Source organism: Micropterus dolomieu, linkage group LG10 (assembly GCF_021292245.1).
Source record: "Micropterus dolomieu isolate WLL.071019.BEF.003 ecotype Adirondacks linkage group LG10, ASM2129224v1, whole genome shotgun sequence".
Taxonomy (NCBI): domain Eukaryota; kingdom Metazoa; phylum Chordata; class Actinopteri; order Centrarchiformes; family Centrarchidae; genus Micropterus; species Micropterus dolomieu.
The window spans coordinates 16,611,027-16,627,155 of record NC_060159.1 but is presented as its reverse complement, the minus strand read 5'-3'; the positions used below and the strand labels follow the sequence as shown (position 1 = coordinate 16,627,155).

At 38.3% G+C, this 16,129-nt stretch overlaps 1 protein-coding gene across 1 annotated transcript in view; it reads left to right on the top strand.

The window, feature by feature from the left end:
• Window positions 1-16,129, top strand: part of syne1a (spectrin repeat containing, nuclear envelope 1a) — a 166,855-nt gene that overhangs the window by 901 nt on the left and 149,825 nt on the right. The window contains exons 2-9 of the mRNA XM_046061634.1: window positions 1,644-1,705; window positions 8,344-8,439; window positions 9,121-9,204; window positions 11,449-11,541; window positions 13,483-13,664; window positions 13,830-14,026; window positions 14,660-14,772; window positions 15,280-15,318. Coding sequence (XP_045917590.1) covers window positions 1,644-1,705; window positions 8,344-8,439; window positions 9,121-9,204; window positions 11,449-11,541; window positions 13,483-13,664; window positions 13,830-14,026; window positions 14,660-14,772; window positions 15,280-15,318 — 866 coding nt within the window. The remainder of the gene's footprint in view (window positions 1-1,643; window positions 1,706-8,343; window positions 8,440-9,120; window positions 9,205-11,448; window positions 11,542-13,482; window positions 13,665-13,829; window positions 14,027-14,659; window positions 14,773-15,279; window positions 15,319-16,129) is intronic.

Sequence of the window (16,129 nt, the reverse complement as noted above, 5' to 3'; positions counted from 1 at the left end):
TTAAGGTCATCTTCACTGTGGGGGTCAAAGTGAGAACTCAGGGGCTGCGGATGAGACTAATGATGATTCAGGCCAACACTAACCGAGAAGGTAATCAAGTGTGTTCAAACGCTGCTGCAAGGCTTGGTTGCTGAGGACGGCTGTTCCCTTTGTAATATTGAAAGAATGTGTTTGTGTGTGCGCTGAAGTGTGATTGTGTGTGCGCATAGTTCAAAGTCACCTCGTCCCTGAGACTGAGAGCCTGGCACGATGCTCGTGCAGACATGTTCTCCGTCACACATGTTTCTGCTCTAAGACGCAGGGGCTAAATTTTTCTCATTCTCATCCAGTATTACCTCCCATCAATATTTGATTACTCCTAGACCCAATCATAAGATTAATTCATAGAACGGGGACCTGCTCAGTGGCACGTATGACTGTGCGTGAATGTATCTGCATTATGTATGAACAAACCCCCCCACACACACACGCGCAGACACACACACACACACATACACACACCTCTCTGATGCACACATACTCCTTACTGTTCGCATCTGCCCACAATACCTAACTGTGACACACTAACTGGAGTGTAGTCAAACCGTCAGCATATTTCATTAAGGTAGAGGAAAGCACTGTGTCAGACGTCTTCTCTCACTGATAACATGCTTATCTCAAGGATATTGCTCTGTGGCGCAGACGGGACAAAAAAACCATTGTCACATGTGCCAGTCACTGTACATGATTGGATCCTTACAGTCCTAGGTAGACTAAAGATCTGTTTTGTGTACATTTATGATGGAATGTAGGTGACAGTTGAACATGAATTTGTTGATTTCAGATGTAAAGTCCCAATTGTTATTGCATGGGTCTGTGAGCAACAAATAATTTTGCTGTCAAAAGGGAATCAGGAAGGATTGCATCGGTTGGTTCTAAAAAGCCTGCGAAACATATGAAATTTTAAAACTACCTACATACTTTGTTTGCTTGTGTGTGCAAATTGTGTATATGTACTGTATGTTTTGCTTGTGCACGTGTGAGAGACGAGGCTTGATTTATGTCTCATTTAAGTTAAGTGCCTTTTTAGGGGACATCGTTCGCAGACATCTATGCTATTGATTGTGCCTTTGCTAAATAGGCTTTATCGCTGTAGCCACCACAAACAATGTCCTTCCCTATATGTAGGTGAATCTTTACATTTATGTTAAGGTTGGCTTTATGTGGGATTATTATCGCACTGTACAGTATTGTGTAACAGACTGCATGCTTGAAATGTGGTCAGAAATGAATAAAACCCTCTTATAGATCATGGCAGAGGTACATGTCATCACATAGGAAGAATCACTGACCTTCTATCATCTAAAGGGTATCTTTGAGAGCAGGATTTTCTGTCCACACTAAGAGGAGTCCAGCTAATGAAAATGCCATCATTAAATGTCAAAAGCCTTCTCTTACTACATCAGTGTAAGGTATGATTTGGTGTGGCTGTTCAGACACATTAGACAGAATGTAATAATATCAAAGTTAATTACATTCGCCATCCAGCTCTGCAAACCCAATCAACTCTCAAAACAATAGACAATGAGAAGATTGTGTTTTAATCACCTCTTTGTTTATTATTGCATGTGACTGATAGTGATGCTGTGGGCTCTGATTTACAGATGAGCAGGAAGCAGTGCAGAAAAGGACATTCACAAAATGGATCAATTCCCACTTGGCAAAGGTAAGAGAGTCTGGTTGATTCGCACTGCTACTGCCAGCATTGTGTTGTGCCTTTGCACAAACATTGGTGCTGGTGTTTGTGCATTGAAAACTTACCCATCTCATTGCTTTCCCACTCCACAAATGAGTTTGCTCTTCTATGCTCTATCCACTGTGCTTTCTGTGACATTTGCTCCATTTCCAAAACACACTGTGGAGCTGGTCATGGGACTCACTGTGTCAGCTAAGACCACACAGACAGTCATTGTTACTTGCATGCCTTTCATATTCATTTTATTCCTCCAATCTCATATAGCTTGTAGCAAGGATTTACTCTCACTCTAATTATCACTTTAACATTAGAGCATTTAATACACTGTATATCTTTTTTCCTTCAAGCTACTGTCAGTAAGTCTTAGTAACCTATAAGCTCTCTATCTCAATATGGCCCAATTTAGATTGTTCAAGATAGGAGTTTTTTTATAAAGACTGCTCTGAATTTGTTTCCTCAATGTGTTTTGGACTCCAGTATATCTATAACTTATACTAAACAATTACAGTTCATGCAGCTGCATGCTGAGGAGCCATCGTTTGAGTGTAATTATTGCATTATACTGCATAAGGCTCCTCAATTTAACCCATTATTGCATGAACAGCTTGTCAGGAGCGGGTGCACAAGGCAAATATGCCACAGTACAACATGATTAAGTGTAATTTCAATATGTGTGGATCCTCTCAAGGTTTTCTATTTGATTACGACAGCTGTGGAGGCCTTGAAACTCCGGTGACGTGGAGCAGAAAATTCATTTGAAAATAACTCCATAGGGAATAAGTCTTGACGTCATATTAAATATCATCTCTCAGGACCGTGTCAGCAGAAAATTACACACAGCCCAATACTTACATGCCTTGAACCTTTAAGGTAATTTAAGATAAGCACATGGTTTATTTATTAAGTCATTTTGACACAATAGAGTAGAGACATGGCCCTTTTGCTATTTCATGGTCATTGAAAATGCTGGGTTTTAAGTGATTAGGAAAAGAAGACAAGGATTCAGAGGGATGCCCAGGAGAGGGAATCCCAAAAACTGTAAAGGAATAGTTGAGCATTTTGGGAATTTGCTGTCTTGAGAGTTAGATGAGAAGATTATTAACACTCATGTCTGCATAGTAAGTATGTTGATGGATCCAGTAGTTTACTTTAGCATAAAGACATAAAGCCCTCTAATTCTAATTAAATAACACATTACATTTCGTACTAAAATTGAAGAGTAAAAATGATAATTTTCTGATTTAAGTTTTAAGCATGCCAAACTATTTCTTGGCTGGGAATGGTGACCTCCTGGAGTCTCTGCTGGTTGCTTGGCAGCTGCTTCAAGCTGAAATGAACTCCGGCACATAACCTCCTCTAAAACCACAACGTGTTGATTTTGTGCTTAATTTTTTATGCGGGTGAAACAAACGAGATATAACATATTAATTAGTGAGCTGTAGTAGTACTGGTAGATAGATTTTGTTACTTTTAGACAAGGGCTAGGCGATTTGGGCAAAAATGTTATCATGATAAAATACTTCATATTATTCAATATTGATTATTAATAAATATCAAATCATTATTTCTTTCAAGTTAAAGGTTGATTTTTGCTCCTGAGTGAAAGTTGGAGAAACCAGATGGTTAATTGTGGTTTTAAACTATTCTTTATGCTCAGAACATGACAAACACTTGCCAAAAAAGTCTTAACAAATCTGAGGCAGAACATTCAAAACAATTATGATCAAATATTTTTTCAACAAATATGCATGAGTAAAATTATGTAAAACCTTTTTTCACTCCCTTTTCCTCAATAAAATAAATATGTTAATAGAAAAATTAAGTGCTAATTTGCTTGTGATTCAAATGAATTAAATGAAACATTTATTGTACATTTATTGAACATTTGTTATATTGTTATTGAGAAAAATTATATCATGATAATTATCATTATTGTTGTATGGCCCGCCCTACTTCAGACTGAGCCAGGCTAACTTTCCCCCCTGTTTCTAGTGTTTATGCTAAGCTAACCATCTGCTGGTTCCAGCTACATATTTATCATTCAGCCGTGAGAGCAAGAAAGCAAATAAAATGTATTATCTAAATGTCTAACTATTCTTTTAACTTAACTTGAATTGCAATAACCTAGAGTTTGGTGGCCCAATAATCCTGAAACTGAAGCCCAATTCATGCAACAAAAACACTAAAAACTTAACAAGGGGGGAAATCATTTTATTTCATTTAAATTAACTTTAATTAACCAATTCAGCTAATCAATAGATTTGTGATACCATCACTGCTCCATCAGAAGAGATAAGTGTGTGTTCCTCGTGTTTCTCTTTCTATCTAGTTGGTCACATTAGTTGCTCTCCTCCTCGTCGCCCATCATGAAACAGCTTACCCTTTCACCTGATGCCTGATGTTGCCATAGTGACACTGATTGCCCTGTATTTGTCTTCAAAAATATCCTGGTTGTCGAGGCAGCTTGGGTAATGTGCGGTAGGCTTTGTGATGAGTAATGGGGTAAGAGTCAGTTCAGGTGGCGCGGAGGACCTGTTGTAATAAGGAGGTGCAGTTTTTGAAGATGTCCCTCTTAGACTAGTAGAGATAAATCTTATGGACTCGTCTCAAACCTATAAATACTCTAAATGAGACAAAAAATACGTGTGAGAGAGAAAGACAGACGGATAGAGAGACGGAAGAAACAGTTGGTTTAGCTTTTCTCTCAGAAGGCTAGATCATGCCCTTGGCTATGCAGATGATTAGGCCACTCCAGTTATCACAGGTCTTTAATTCAGTGCCTAAAGCTATGTGATTAATCGTTAGGTGAGTTGAGACATGGTATGAGGGCTTCCTTTCACTATCACTCCCCTCCCCCTTACTTTTCCACTCCACAGGTATAACAAAAGAAGTCTTACGAGCTCTGACAAAGAGTCCGTATGAGAGGACGTATTGGAGCTGGTAATTTATACAGAAGATTAATGACTCTCATTACTCTGAGTAGTTCACCAGATAAAGTCACCAGTTAAACACCAAAGATGTCAACTGTAAGAGCACAGCAGGGCAGTACTTCTTGCAGGTTGTTTCTTGAATTTAGATTTAGAAATTTAGACACTATAAATACATTTATAGTATATTAGAGGATATTGCTTGTGTGTGTATTTTGCTTAGAATGCTATATGTATGAGGCTTTAAGTTGCATCCTGCACTGCAGTGGAGTAACGAGGGGGGGATGTTCAATGAGCGGGCCCCAAGTTTCCATTTTGACAAATCCTCTCTGAGAAGGTTAAAGCTTAATGACGGAATGGCCAGTGTGAGCAGCGGAGGTCTCATCGTCGCTCAGGCATTTTCCGCGCAAACAGCTTTAGCACAGTAATCAGTGAACCAAGTGTTCTTAGAGATTACAGCAGCAGTAAAGTGAAGCTCCATGCTCTTCTTTCACTGTTCACTTCCCCGCTCCCATCCACCCTCTTTTTTCTGTAATAGTGGAAGAGGGGGATTGAGTGGTTGACATACTTTGTGCTCACTAAATTCCAACCCAGCACACATGGTGTCTCAGCCCACTTATGTGCAAGGATGTTTTTCGTAATTGTGTACATTTTTAACCTGCCAAATATACTTGTGGCCTCTTAGCTTTTCTTTCACACCTTTCGAGGGGACTGCTTATAACAGTCTCTTTTTAGATGGAAATGTTGATTTGTCTGCCAATCTGTCGGTCCACCACTATTGGATGGATTGCCATGAAACCTTCAATAGTCATTCATGGTCCCCAGAAGATGAATCCTAAAGACCTAAACAATCCTTTTATTTATTAAATTGCTACCATGAGGTTGACATTTTTGGTTTTCACTGCTGAATGGATTGCCATGCCATTCTCTCATCTACCATCTGGTCAAAATCTGTATTTGTCAAATATTTTGGTTTTTGACTAAATACTAGAAAATTTGTGAAATTCCTATCAACCTCTGCTGTACTTTGTGTTGAGTGCTAATTAGCAAATGTGTCCATGCTTATACACTAAACTAAGATGCTGAACAGACTAGTAGAATCTATACCTGCTAAAACACACAATTTTATCATTACCATTGTGCTCATGTTAGCATGGTGACATTAGCATTTAGCCTGAAGCACTGCCTAAGTAGAGACTCACTGAGCTATTAGCATGGCCGCAGACTTGTTTTGTTCTCAATCGTAAAATAATAAATTATGTCAAAATATGATTTTGATCCCACGATAGTTGAAGGAATTCTATAATATTAGGAAGTGTTTGTGGGCAACTTTTGGTTTGCAATTTTATATTTTTATTGATGTTATTTTTCATTTATGTATTTACCAGGAATTTTCATATTGTTCATATCGTAGTCTTTAGATGAAGAAACATTTCTCCTTACAGTTAATTTTAATGACAATTGCAGTTGTCTTTTGTTGCAGGGTTTGGCTACAACCATTTCTGTGTGAAGGCTTTCTTGCTAGCAGCTAAAAGTATTTTACAGAGACTTTAATGCTGTACCATAAGTTTATGTGCGATTTTGCCCAAGTGTAATGTAACTTACTGTGATTCACACGGACACAGGTATTTTTATTACCGGAATTTTTCCTCCTTCGTTTTAAAAAAAATCTCTGTCTACATGAAAACGCCAAAACACGCTATCAAGAGCAAGCTACACCACCTGGTGGCGATATGACCCTAACCGTAAAGCCATGTTGGTCAATCGGAGCCTGATAAAATTATAAAAAAAGCAGGCAGTGGTGCACAATCTGACGCACATAACAGCGTGCACTCTGACATCGCAAGGCAAAAACTCGGTTTTACTGTCTACATGACAACACTGCAACCGGCTTTTCTTAAAATCCTCACCCTGGCAGGGGTATGTTTCCGTGTGGATGAATGGCCAAACCGCGTAGAAAAAGTCACGGTTTTGAAATTACCCGTGTTCGTGTAGACAGGGCGTAAAAGTCCAAGTTATTCACATGGTTGCTTTTACATAAAATAATGCCCTCTCAGAAACTTGCAAACTAACTTTTTACCTCCAAAAGATTTGGATAATAGACATCTAGTGTCAGTTGTTCCTTCAATTTGGATGTATTGCAATTCAAAATGAAACCCTCCAGTTTTGTCTTTGTTTCTGTCCCTCCCACTGTCTTTCATGCTGTTGATCTTTTGGAATCCACTGAGTCAAGTGTACCAGGGGAATAACATGAGAGCACATTCTGAAACTCCTCTGCTCACAATCAATTATGGCCCAGACACTCATATGTAATTAGCTCATTAAGCCCTTGATTTATTTTTTTTAGCTCATGTGGCTGAGCAGAGGAAATGGATATTACTTTCTTATTTTGTAATTAGTCGTAAATTTCCTCATTAGCTTCGGGATTATGATGAACAAATAGGTAAATTTAACTTCAATTAGCTTATGGTATAATTTATGTCTTTGAAGGGGTCTTTCCGAATGTTTCTTCTGCCACTTTATGATAGGAGAACAAGTGCTGTCTGAATATTCTAATATCCAAAGCCATGAAATGACTTTAGAAGAGGAATTAGCGAGAAGAGCTACTGTATTTGCTAATTAATTTTGAAAGACGTGAGGTTAGTGTCCCTTCTCTCTCTGCCTTCTATCATTTTTCTCACTGTCACTCTTTCTACTCAATTATACCCCTCACGTATGTTGGGGGCTGTATGTTTTTCTCTCTCACCACACACACACTCCACTTGCACGTGCTAACACAGACACACTCCGCCTCTCCTCCGTTCTCTCTTTCTCCCTCACTCTCTTTGCCGCTAATCTCCCTGTGAATGGCTCGCTCGTCTGAACGCTTTCCCCCCTCTAAACCTCTCTTCAGCCCCAGCATGTGACTGTGCTTTAAGAGAAATCCTTGATGTGGCGCCAGCAAGAAACAGAGATATGTGGATTTCCCCAAGTCTAGAAGTCTGTGTCAGGTCAGGCAAGAAGTCAATGAGAAGGATACAGTTTGAAATCATCAGCATATTTTAGGATTTGAAGACCCCATTCAGATCCTGCTGAGCTTCTGCTTATGGCTGACTCTTAACTGTCAGTAATGCTAGGCACAGCCATACTCTTCTCTTGGGGCGTCAAGTACATTTTTACGAGGATTTTCTTTATCCGTGTTTCACAAGTTGAAATTAACGTCCTAAAGTGTAATATATTGTATTTTGGTTTATTTATGCGCTGTGCCGCTTAAAGTACGATAATTCAGTTCAGAAAAATCACTTCTTGCCTCATAGTTTTGTGTACATTGCAAGAGCTGTTAAGCCTTAAATCCCAGTTTTTTTGCATTCCAAGAAAACTGAGAAGGCTTTGTGTGAGTTTATGGCACGCAGCGTTTATGTAAACAGTGAATTTATGTAACTAATTATGCTCGGGGCACCAGCCACCCATTTAGAAATGTCTCTTGCACATCATAAAAAGATGTTCCTAAAACCATTGGGAAGTTTTGAATTATTTTACTTTGTTTGAAGTCAAATGTTCTCTTCAGTTTTATTGTCAAAAGCCAACACTTTTTCCATTCCTCCATGCATTTTATTAGTTCTATGTGTGCTAACATATTGTTAGAAAAGACTGACATTTTTTACAATATATGCTCATGGGTGTGCTTGTTTTCTCATACAGCACGTCCCACCCCTGGTGGTGACAGACCTGTTTGAGGACATCAAGGATGGTGTGATGCTGCTGGCCCTGCTGGAAATCCTTTCTGGACAAAAACTGGTGAAACTCATGGTTATCTTCTACAGCAAGTGATTTGGCCACAGATTTCAAACACTTCATATCCTCTGATCTTTCGGGATAAAATTTAGACACGAGCTGAACAAGGATCAGACAAGCAACAGATACATTCAGCCATTTTTGATTGCTTGTTTATATAGTCAGTACTTTTGACAAATCTCAAAAAGAGCTACAGACTTAAAGCAGTGCACGTGAAATGAGCCACAATCCCATGGAAATGCTTATTGATTTGTTTTTATTAGGATGTTTGAATTGAATAGAAAAGCCCAGATTAACAAGGACAGATCATAGTTCACACACACACACACACACACACACACACACACACACACAGATCTTGAGGATTTTACTCTGCCAATATTGCCTTAGGTCTAAGCTGTCTATGTCCTATTGATTTGGCTGTTTATAGTCAAACACAGCTCTGATTGGACCTCTGTCTCTCTCACAAATTTCCAGATTTTCTCATTTATTCTTTTTACAACTGTATTTGTGTTTGCTGATAGTGTTTATACTGTACCAAGTGTGCTCTACTGCTATAATTCCCAAAATTGTGCTATAGCATTTAAAATATCTTCTTTTCAATTGTTGTTTTCTTTAATTCACACTATTTCTTTCCCCTGTGTTTCTCTATTTCATCTCCATTGTTCACCCTTTTCCTTCTAGCCATGTGAGCAGGGCAAGAAGCTAAAGAGGATCCACTGGGTCACCAACATTGGTACAGCTCTCAACTTCCTTGAGGGTAGGAAGGTAAGAGTTCAGCGCCTTCTTTTTACGTTTTTTCCTGCTCTCTTTTTCCTCTCCTGCTGCTCTCTCTGCTCAGCTGCTGCCTTGTGGCTGAAAACATTGAATCCTGACCTTGTGTGACCTGTTTCCCCTTCATCCCCGCTTCTTACCCTCTCCACCTTCCCACTTCCCTCATTTATCTGAAAACCAATATGTTGTTTTCACATCCCTGCAAAGATTTTGTTGAGTAAATAAATGAAAAAAAAAAAAAACAGAAATTCAAACACAGGCTTTGAAACATTTTGTCTTTATCAAGTTGGCATTCATTTATTTCTTTGGCTGCCCATAAATGGTCAAAAACTCTAAATATCTTGCACTTTGTGATATTAGTCCTCTCCAGTCTTCTTTCTCCCATCTGTTGTCTTCACTACAGATAAAAAACAACATGGTTGACAATTACTTTTCCCAGCTACATTAACCACATTACATCCAAAATGTTTAATGTGGTTTTAGATGTAATCATCTATGTGCATCAACTGCCCCTCTGTGAGATTAGTAAAACATTCTCGAAGCTTCACACAGCTCGTCCTTGGATATACATAAATAAAACCATAAGTATGAGCTGGTGTCTACAGGGACATTGATTTGTCTTCCTCAAGTGTGACAGGGTTAAAACTGTAAATCCTACACCAGTAATCTGCAGTCTGGAGATGAGACGTCAGTGGGCACTTTGGGCTTTTCTTTTGGGCTTTATCTGTCTGTGTGTGTGCACGTGTGTGTGTGCATGTGTGTGCGCGAAAATCTATGTGTGTAGAAAATTAAATGTAAATATGCTCTGTGCGTGAATCTGATGTATGTCTAGACTGTATTTACGTTTAGCTTTAGAGGCCCAATTACTTGATGCCTGATACATGTTCTTCTCTTGTGCTTGTATCAAACAAAACTCTACTGAGTGTGCAGTGGCATTATGATGTTTACAGTTGTGTTTTGTAAACTGTTGAAACCCTGTAATATATCTATTTAACCAGGAGTTTAAAATCTGTAGCTATAGCGTCAACTAGGTCTGCAACTAACAATTATTTTCATTATTGATGAATCTGTTTTTTAATTAATTTTTATCATTGTTTAAACTATAAAATGTGAGAAACAAATTTGAGAAATGCAAATAAAAATGTCTTAGTTAGTCACTTTATAATGATGTAAAACAAAGAAAAGCAGCAAATCTTCACTTTTGAGAAACACGAACCAGCAAATGTTTTGGCATTCAAAACCGTTTTAGTTTTGACCAAATAATTTTCAGGCAGTTGAATAATGTCAACTATACTGTTTACCTAAACACTGTTGGTATCAATGCAACCACTACCGTATTGGTTACCTGAGTTCTTTTTGCTGGTGTGTACATGGTCATAACACAAAACACTTCCATTAACCCTTTCTGCTTCACACCACTATGTTGTGTTGTCAGGATAACCTGCTGTGTTTTCTAATATGAAACCATGTATTGCATGTATTCTTATCAGCCACTGCCCCATGCTTCCCAGCGCTGCCCTAACCTGCCCCAATCTCTTCCTCCATGCTTATTCACGTATATGGAGTGGCATGTATTACCATATGATGACCTGTTGTGCCGCAGCGCCTCAGTAATATAACCCTGTGTGATAATATAGAAAATTTCATCATATCAGTACACACAGCCCTCCCTTTCTCCCTTTTCCTACTCTTCTGTTTGCCACTCTCTCTCCATGTATCACTCTCTCTCTGTCCGTCTCTGCTGGATATAATCCCTGTTGCCTGTGTAGGGGTGATAGATCTCCCCTCTCAGCCAACCACTCACGTTATCTCACCTCAGAGATGCTACAGTATCTGCTATCTTACAGTCAATGAGGCGTCCCCCTTCAATCAAACACATGTAGAGTACTTCTAAACACTCACTCTCTCTCTAATTCTTTTTTCATCTGCCCTCCAGTCTGCCTACAGAGGATCTCCGGTCAGTATTCATAACTTTACTGCACTGGTTTGTTCAGGACATGGAATAGAAGGGTCAGGATTATCTAAATCCAGTAGTGCTGAGGATTATGCTCATACAATATATTGTTCATTTTGTGCAATATGCATGAGACCAGAGTTACCAGATTGAGGGAAATAGTGTGTACTTAAACCATTTAAGATTATTGTAAAGTGTAAGCGGAGAAACTGGAATTGATTACAATCTGAAATTCAGGTCAAGTCATGAGATATTGAAATATTGGTTATTGTGTTTTGACACAGATCAAGCTAGTGAACATCAACTCCACAGACATAGTTGATGGACGGCCGTCAATTGTATTGGGTTTGATGTGGACCATCATCCTCTATTTCCAGGTAAAACTGCCTTTAGTTCATTTATATAAATGCAATCAATCAGATTAGCAAAATTAATGTGCATAATTTAAGATATTACATGTTTTAAATGAAACAAGTTTTGTTGTGTGAACATCTGAGTCAGTGATGTCACTACTAAGACTACTGGCCTGCACATCCTAAACCTTTTATTAAATCCGCTAGGGTTGCACGATTAATCTAATCGCAATTGCAATCGCGATGTCGTCATGTGCAATTACATAACCGCAAAAAGTGTGCGATTTAATAAAACAGAAAAAAGTGTGGGTTTGGTTCGCTGGGCATTTAATCTTAGCTGTATCAGAGACATCCTATAAAGACTTAGACTGTCTCGATGCCTTTTGTTGTTCAACATGTTCAACTTTTCACCGAACCGACATGCTTGTCAGTCACTTTTAGTCAACCGACCAATCACAGCCTGGATGGGGCAGGACATTAAAAAAGGTTTGCCGTGCTACAGCAAATCATTAAATGTTGGACTATATGATTATTGACACGTTAGTATTTAGCATTAACAAATTAAAGACCGATGTAGAGCCTTTTGCTTGCACAAGGATTTAATGAATACAAACAACCCACAGAAATGAAACAGCTGTAACTGGATATAATATTCGACTAGTAGTAAAAAAGTAATCAGTATACTACAACACTGACAGTACTATTAACTGAACATTAGACTTTTTATTTAATGTAATAATTTTATACTACATACTAGATCCTCTACTGTTTACAATGAGGCAAAATTAGTATTTTTAGATTGTTGAAAAAAAAAATATATTTGTTATGTTTATTTATGCTGAGAAATACATATTCTAATGAATGTAGTATTTGTTATACTAACAGTAAACAATTAACTAAACATTATACTCTTTATTTAATACACTCATGTACAGTTCCTCCCCCAGGATTTGGATAGAGACTGCAGTGGACAGATGTACATTGAGCCAGTGCGACAATATTTGGTCCTTCTAGCCGCCTCCTCCGTAGTGCAACACCCTCACCTTGTTCTGTTTTACATCTGTTTTACTTGTTATTGTTATAAATGTTGTTTATTGTTTAACTTTATTCATGCTGAGAAATGCACATTTCAGAATGTCAGTATTTCGTGGATTCCTTGATAATTAAGTAAGTGGACTCATAGTACCATTTGTTCGATTATAATCGAATCGCAAATCGCAATATTGTCCACAATAATCACAATATGACTTTTTCCTAAAATACACTAATAAATATGAAGAAGCCTTAATATGTTTAGTGTTGTAAACTGACAGTACTTTTTAGGCTTGAAATGTTTCTTTTTCTAGCTAGCAAAAAGCTAAGCAATTTGAACTATAGAGAAATTTAAGATGGGAAAATCTATCTTCCAAAGCATCACCACTGGAAGAAAGCAGTTGCTACCTCAGGCATTTCAGACATGCACAGATTAACAAGAACTCTGTCACAATACTATATTCTCTTAGCAACATCATATTAACTAAAGGAAATTATTATTCACTTGAATTGCAATTCTGTACAATCATAGTTGCAGGATAATTCAGTATTTCTGGATGATCAACATTACCTTAACATTCAACATTATTTGGATCAACATTTTCAAGTGCACAAAAGGTAAATTCACTACATTGGAACATACAACCTATCATTATGTTGTCCTTTAACAAGACTTTCAACTCCCAAGTGCCTCAGTGTTAAGCTGCTCATTGGACCACCACTTTCATGAATAAAGGTTAATCGTGAACAGTTGGAAACACGTCTTGCTGCACAAAACAAACACAAAAGACAATTAAGTACTTGCAATTAGAATGATTAAGCTTACTGTGCTCTTCAGGCAGGCATTATTATTAATAAACAAATGTTTTTCAAAGGAGTTCTTGACTAAATATATGGTGACCCAATTTTCTCACGGTTTCCTGTTCTTTTCAGATTGAGGAGCTGACCAGTAGCCTACCAGCACTTCAGGCCTTGTCCAGCAGCACTTCTTCACTGGACAGCTCCACCAGCAGCACTGATACCACCAGCCCACCTGTCAAAAGAAAACCCCTCCCACCTCTGCAGGGTGGTGCAAGAAAGGCCCTACTTAGATGGGTCCAGCACACAGCAACCAAGTATGTAGCCTCCCTTACTAGTGAATGGCCCTGCTATTTGAAACAAAATATGTTAAATGCACCAAACTGTTCAATGAAATATGAGAATCAAAACATTTTTCTTCTCTTTAAGCTAATGTGCTTTTTTCCATCTGATTTGACATTGTAATGTTCTATTCTTTATAGACGTCTGGGGATTGAGGTGAAGGACTTTGGGCCCAGTTGGCGCACAGGGTTAGCATTCTTTGCAGTTATACATGCCCTTCGGCCCAATCTAGTTGACATGGAGCATGTATGGAGGAGGCCCAACAGAGAAAATCTGCAGGAAGCCTTCTTATTGGCTGAGACTGAGCTGGGCATTCCACAACTTCTTGACCCAGAAGGTAAATTACATTTTCTAAAGCATTTCGTTGAGAGTTTGTCATTAAATTGATAAAAACTGAACTGAACCGGTCTTTGTTGAGATAATATTTAGCCACATAACTACTACATTATGGTATTAAATAAATTCTACAGTCATTTGCCTCTGTGTTAACTTTTCTTTTTATCTCTGCTATAACAGAAAGCATGACCTTTGTGTCTCTCACTCAAATGATAGTAATAGTAGCTTTTCATTATATAGAGCTGTTTTGTTTTGAATACTGAAATGCAATTGTGGGCATTTATCACAGCATCAGATGTGCATCTTAGTGTCCCTTACAAACACCATCTGTATCCCTTCACGCCTGCCCTTCACAATGAACTCTGACAAATCAAGCTTGACATCAGTATAATTAAGGTCCATTAGGCCATGGGATTCAGGATGGTGGAACCTCCAAACAAAACTTTGACACTGATGAGGGTTGTTTTCATTTAAGGTTCCAGTTGTCTGTTTCTTAATAGATGTCAGCCAAATGTATTATTACGTAACGTAAATTCCTGTTATTTTCCTTCATGAGAGAAACTGTTGAAGAATTATCAGCTGGCCTCAACTTGATATGACTGTTCTGATTACATTCACTGGGTTCCCTCCTCAGATGTCGATGTAGACAAGCCAGATGAGAAATCCATTATGACATACGTAGCCCAGTTCCTGAAGCATCAACCTGACCGAAAGCAGAGCGACTCAGATGGACAGCCAGAAGAAGAGGTAACCAGCTGTCAGATTTATCTCAGTCTGGATACGCCATTCACTGTCATCTCTCCTGCTGCATCCTATTTGTTTTGTCTTTCTCTTTAGATGTCACAGTTAGCATGTCAAACTTAAGCCATGACAAATAAATAGATGGAGTTTTGTCTTTGTTTAATTAATGCGAATGAATAAATTCTATTTGATGCTTGTTTTAACCTATGTAAAGTGCAAGGTGGGTGAGGCTTTCTTCATGGCCAAGTACACAGAGCAATTACAGGAAATTGAATTTCCTTATTTTAAAATGAACTTAATCCTTTCCAAAATGTTCTGATCTATTAACCACCACCCATCTGCTATTCAAAGTAGGTTAAAACAAACAAACATGTGACTGAGGTCTGGCAGTGTCTTGCCTATTTTGTGTCTTTTCTTGTTGCACATCTCTCTCTTTGTATCTCTTCTTGTCTTTCTCTCTCTGGTGTTTTTGTATGGTGACTTCCTGTGGTTGTTGTGCTTGTGCCTCTACAGCATGGTCTTACTCCTCGCGATATAGAGGAAATGTTGGAGGTAGGTTATATAGTAACTTAAAGGTCCCAGGGGCAGGTTTTCCATCATTTTCCGCAGCTCAATGCAATTAACACCCAAGCACAATCATGGTTTCCACATATATGTGATTAATGCTTATTCTTCTGACTCTTCTATTGGATTACAGTATCACTGTACAGTGTATGGGTGAGATTAAACAATGGTTTTCCATGTCAAAATATAGCCGATATGCTAATATTAGCTCTTTATCTTACCTGATGTGATATTCCTGCCGCAGGGTTACCGAGCCATGATAACAAAAGGAAGTCCAGCATAATAAGACGTGATATTACCATTTATTAACGTTACCACCTAGTGTTATGGCTCCTGGTTCCATTAGCATGACAATGAAAGCCTCTGGCATTGGCAGTGTGCATTGATACAGCGTATTTGATGGAAAGCTTGTGAATAGAGGGTGCCTGTTTTTAAGGTTAACGGTGTCAGGAGCTGTGATGTGCTGTAAAGCTGCGCTAACCACTTGCTTTCTGTATTGCACTGTGTTTTTATGTTTCACACCTGGCTTTGTTCTTTGTTAACAGTCCTTGCTAATACGCTAATGTTTGTCCTAAATATTCTCTTTCATTGATTTAAGGTCAATTGGCCCTTGTGTTTTCACATAAAAACAACAATGTGTTATTTCATAAAATAAATAGCAAGTGAAACACTGGTTGTAAAATGATTAGCAGAAGTTGGTTTGGGTACAGTATATAAAAGATATTCTTCCGTTTAGAATTAGCTTAATCCATTTTAGGCTGTCATAAAGAATAAAGTTTGAAATCCCTACAGGAGCTAA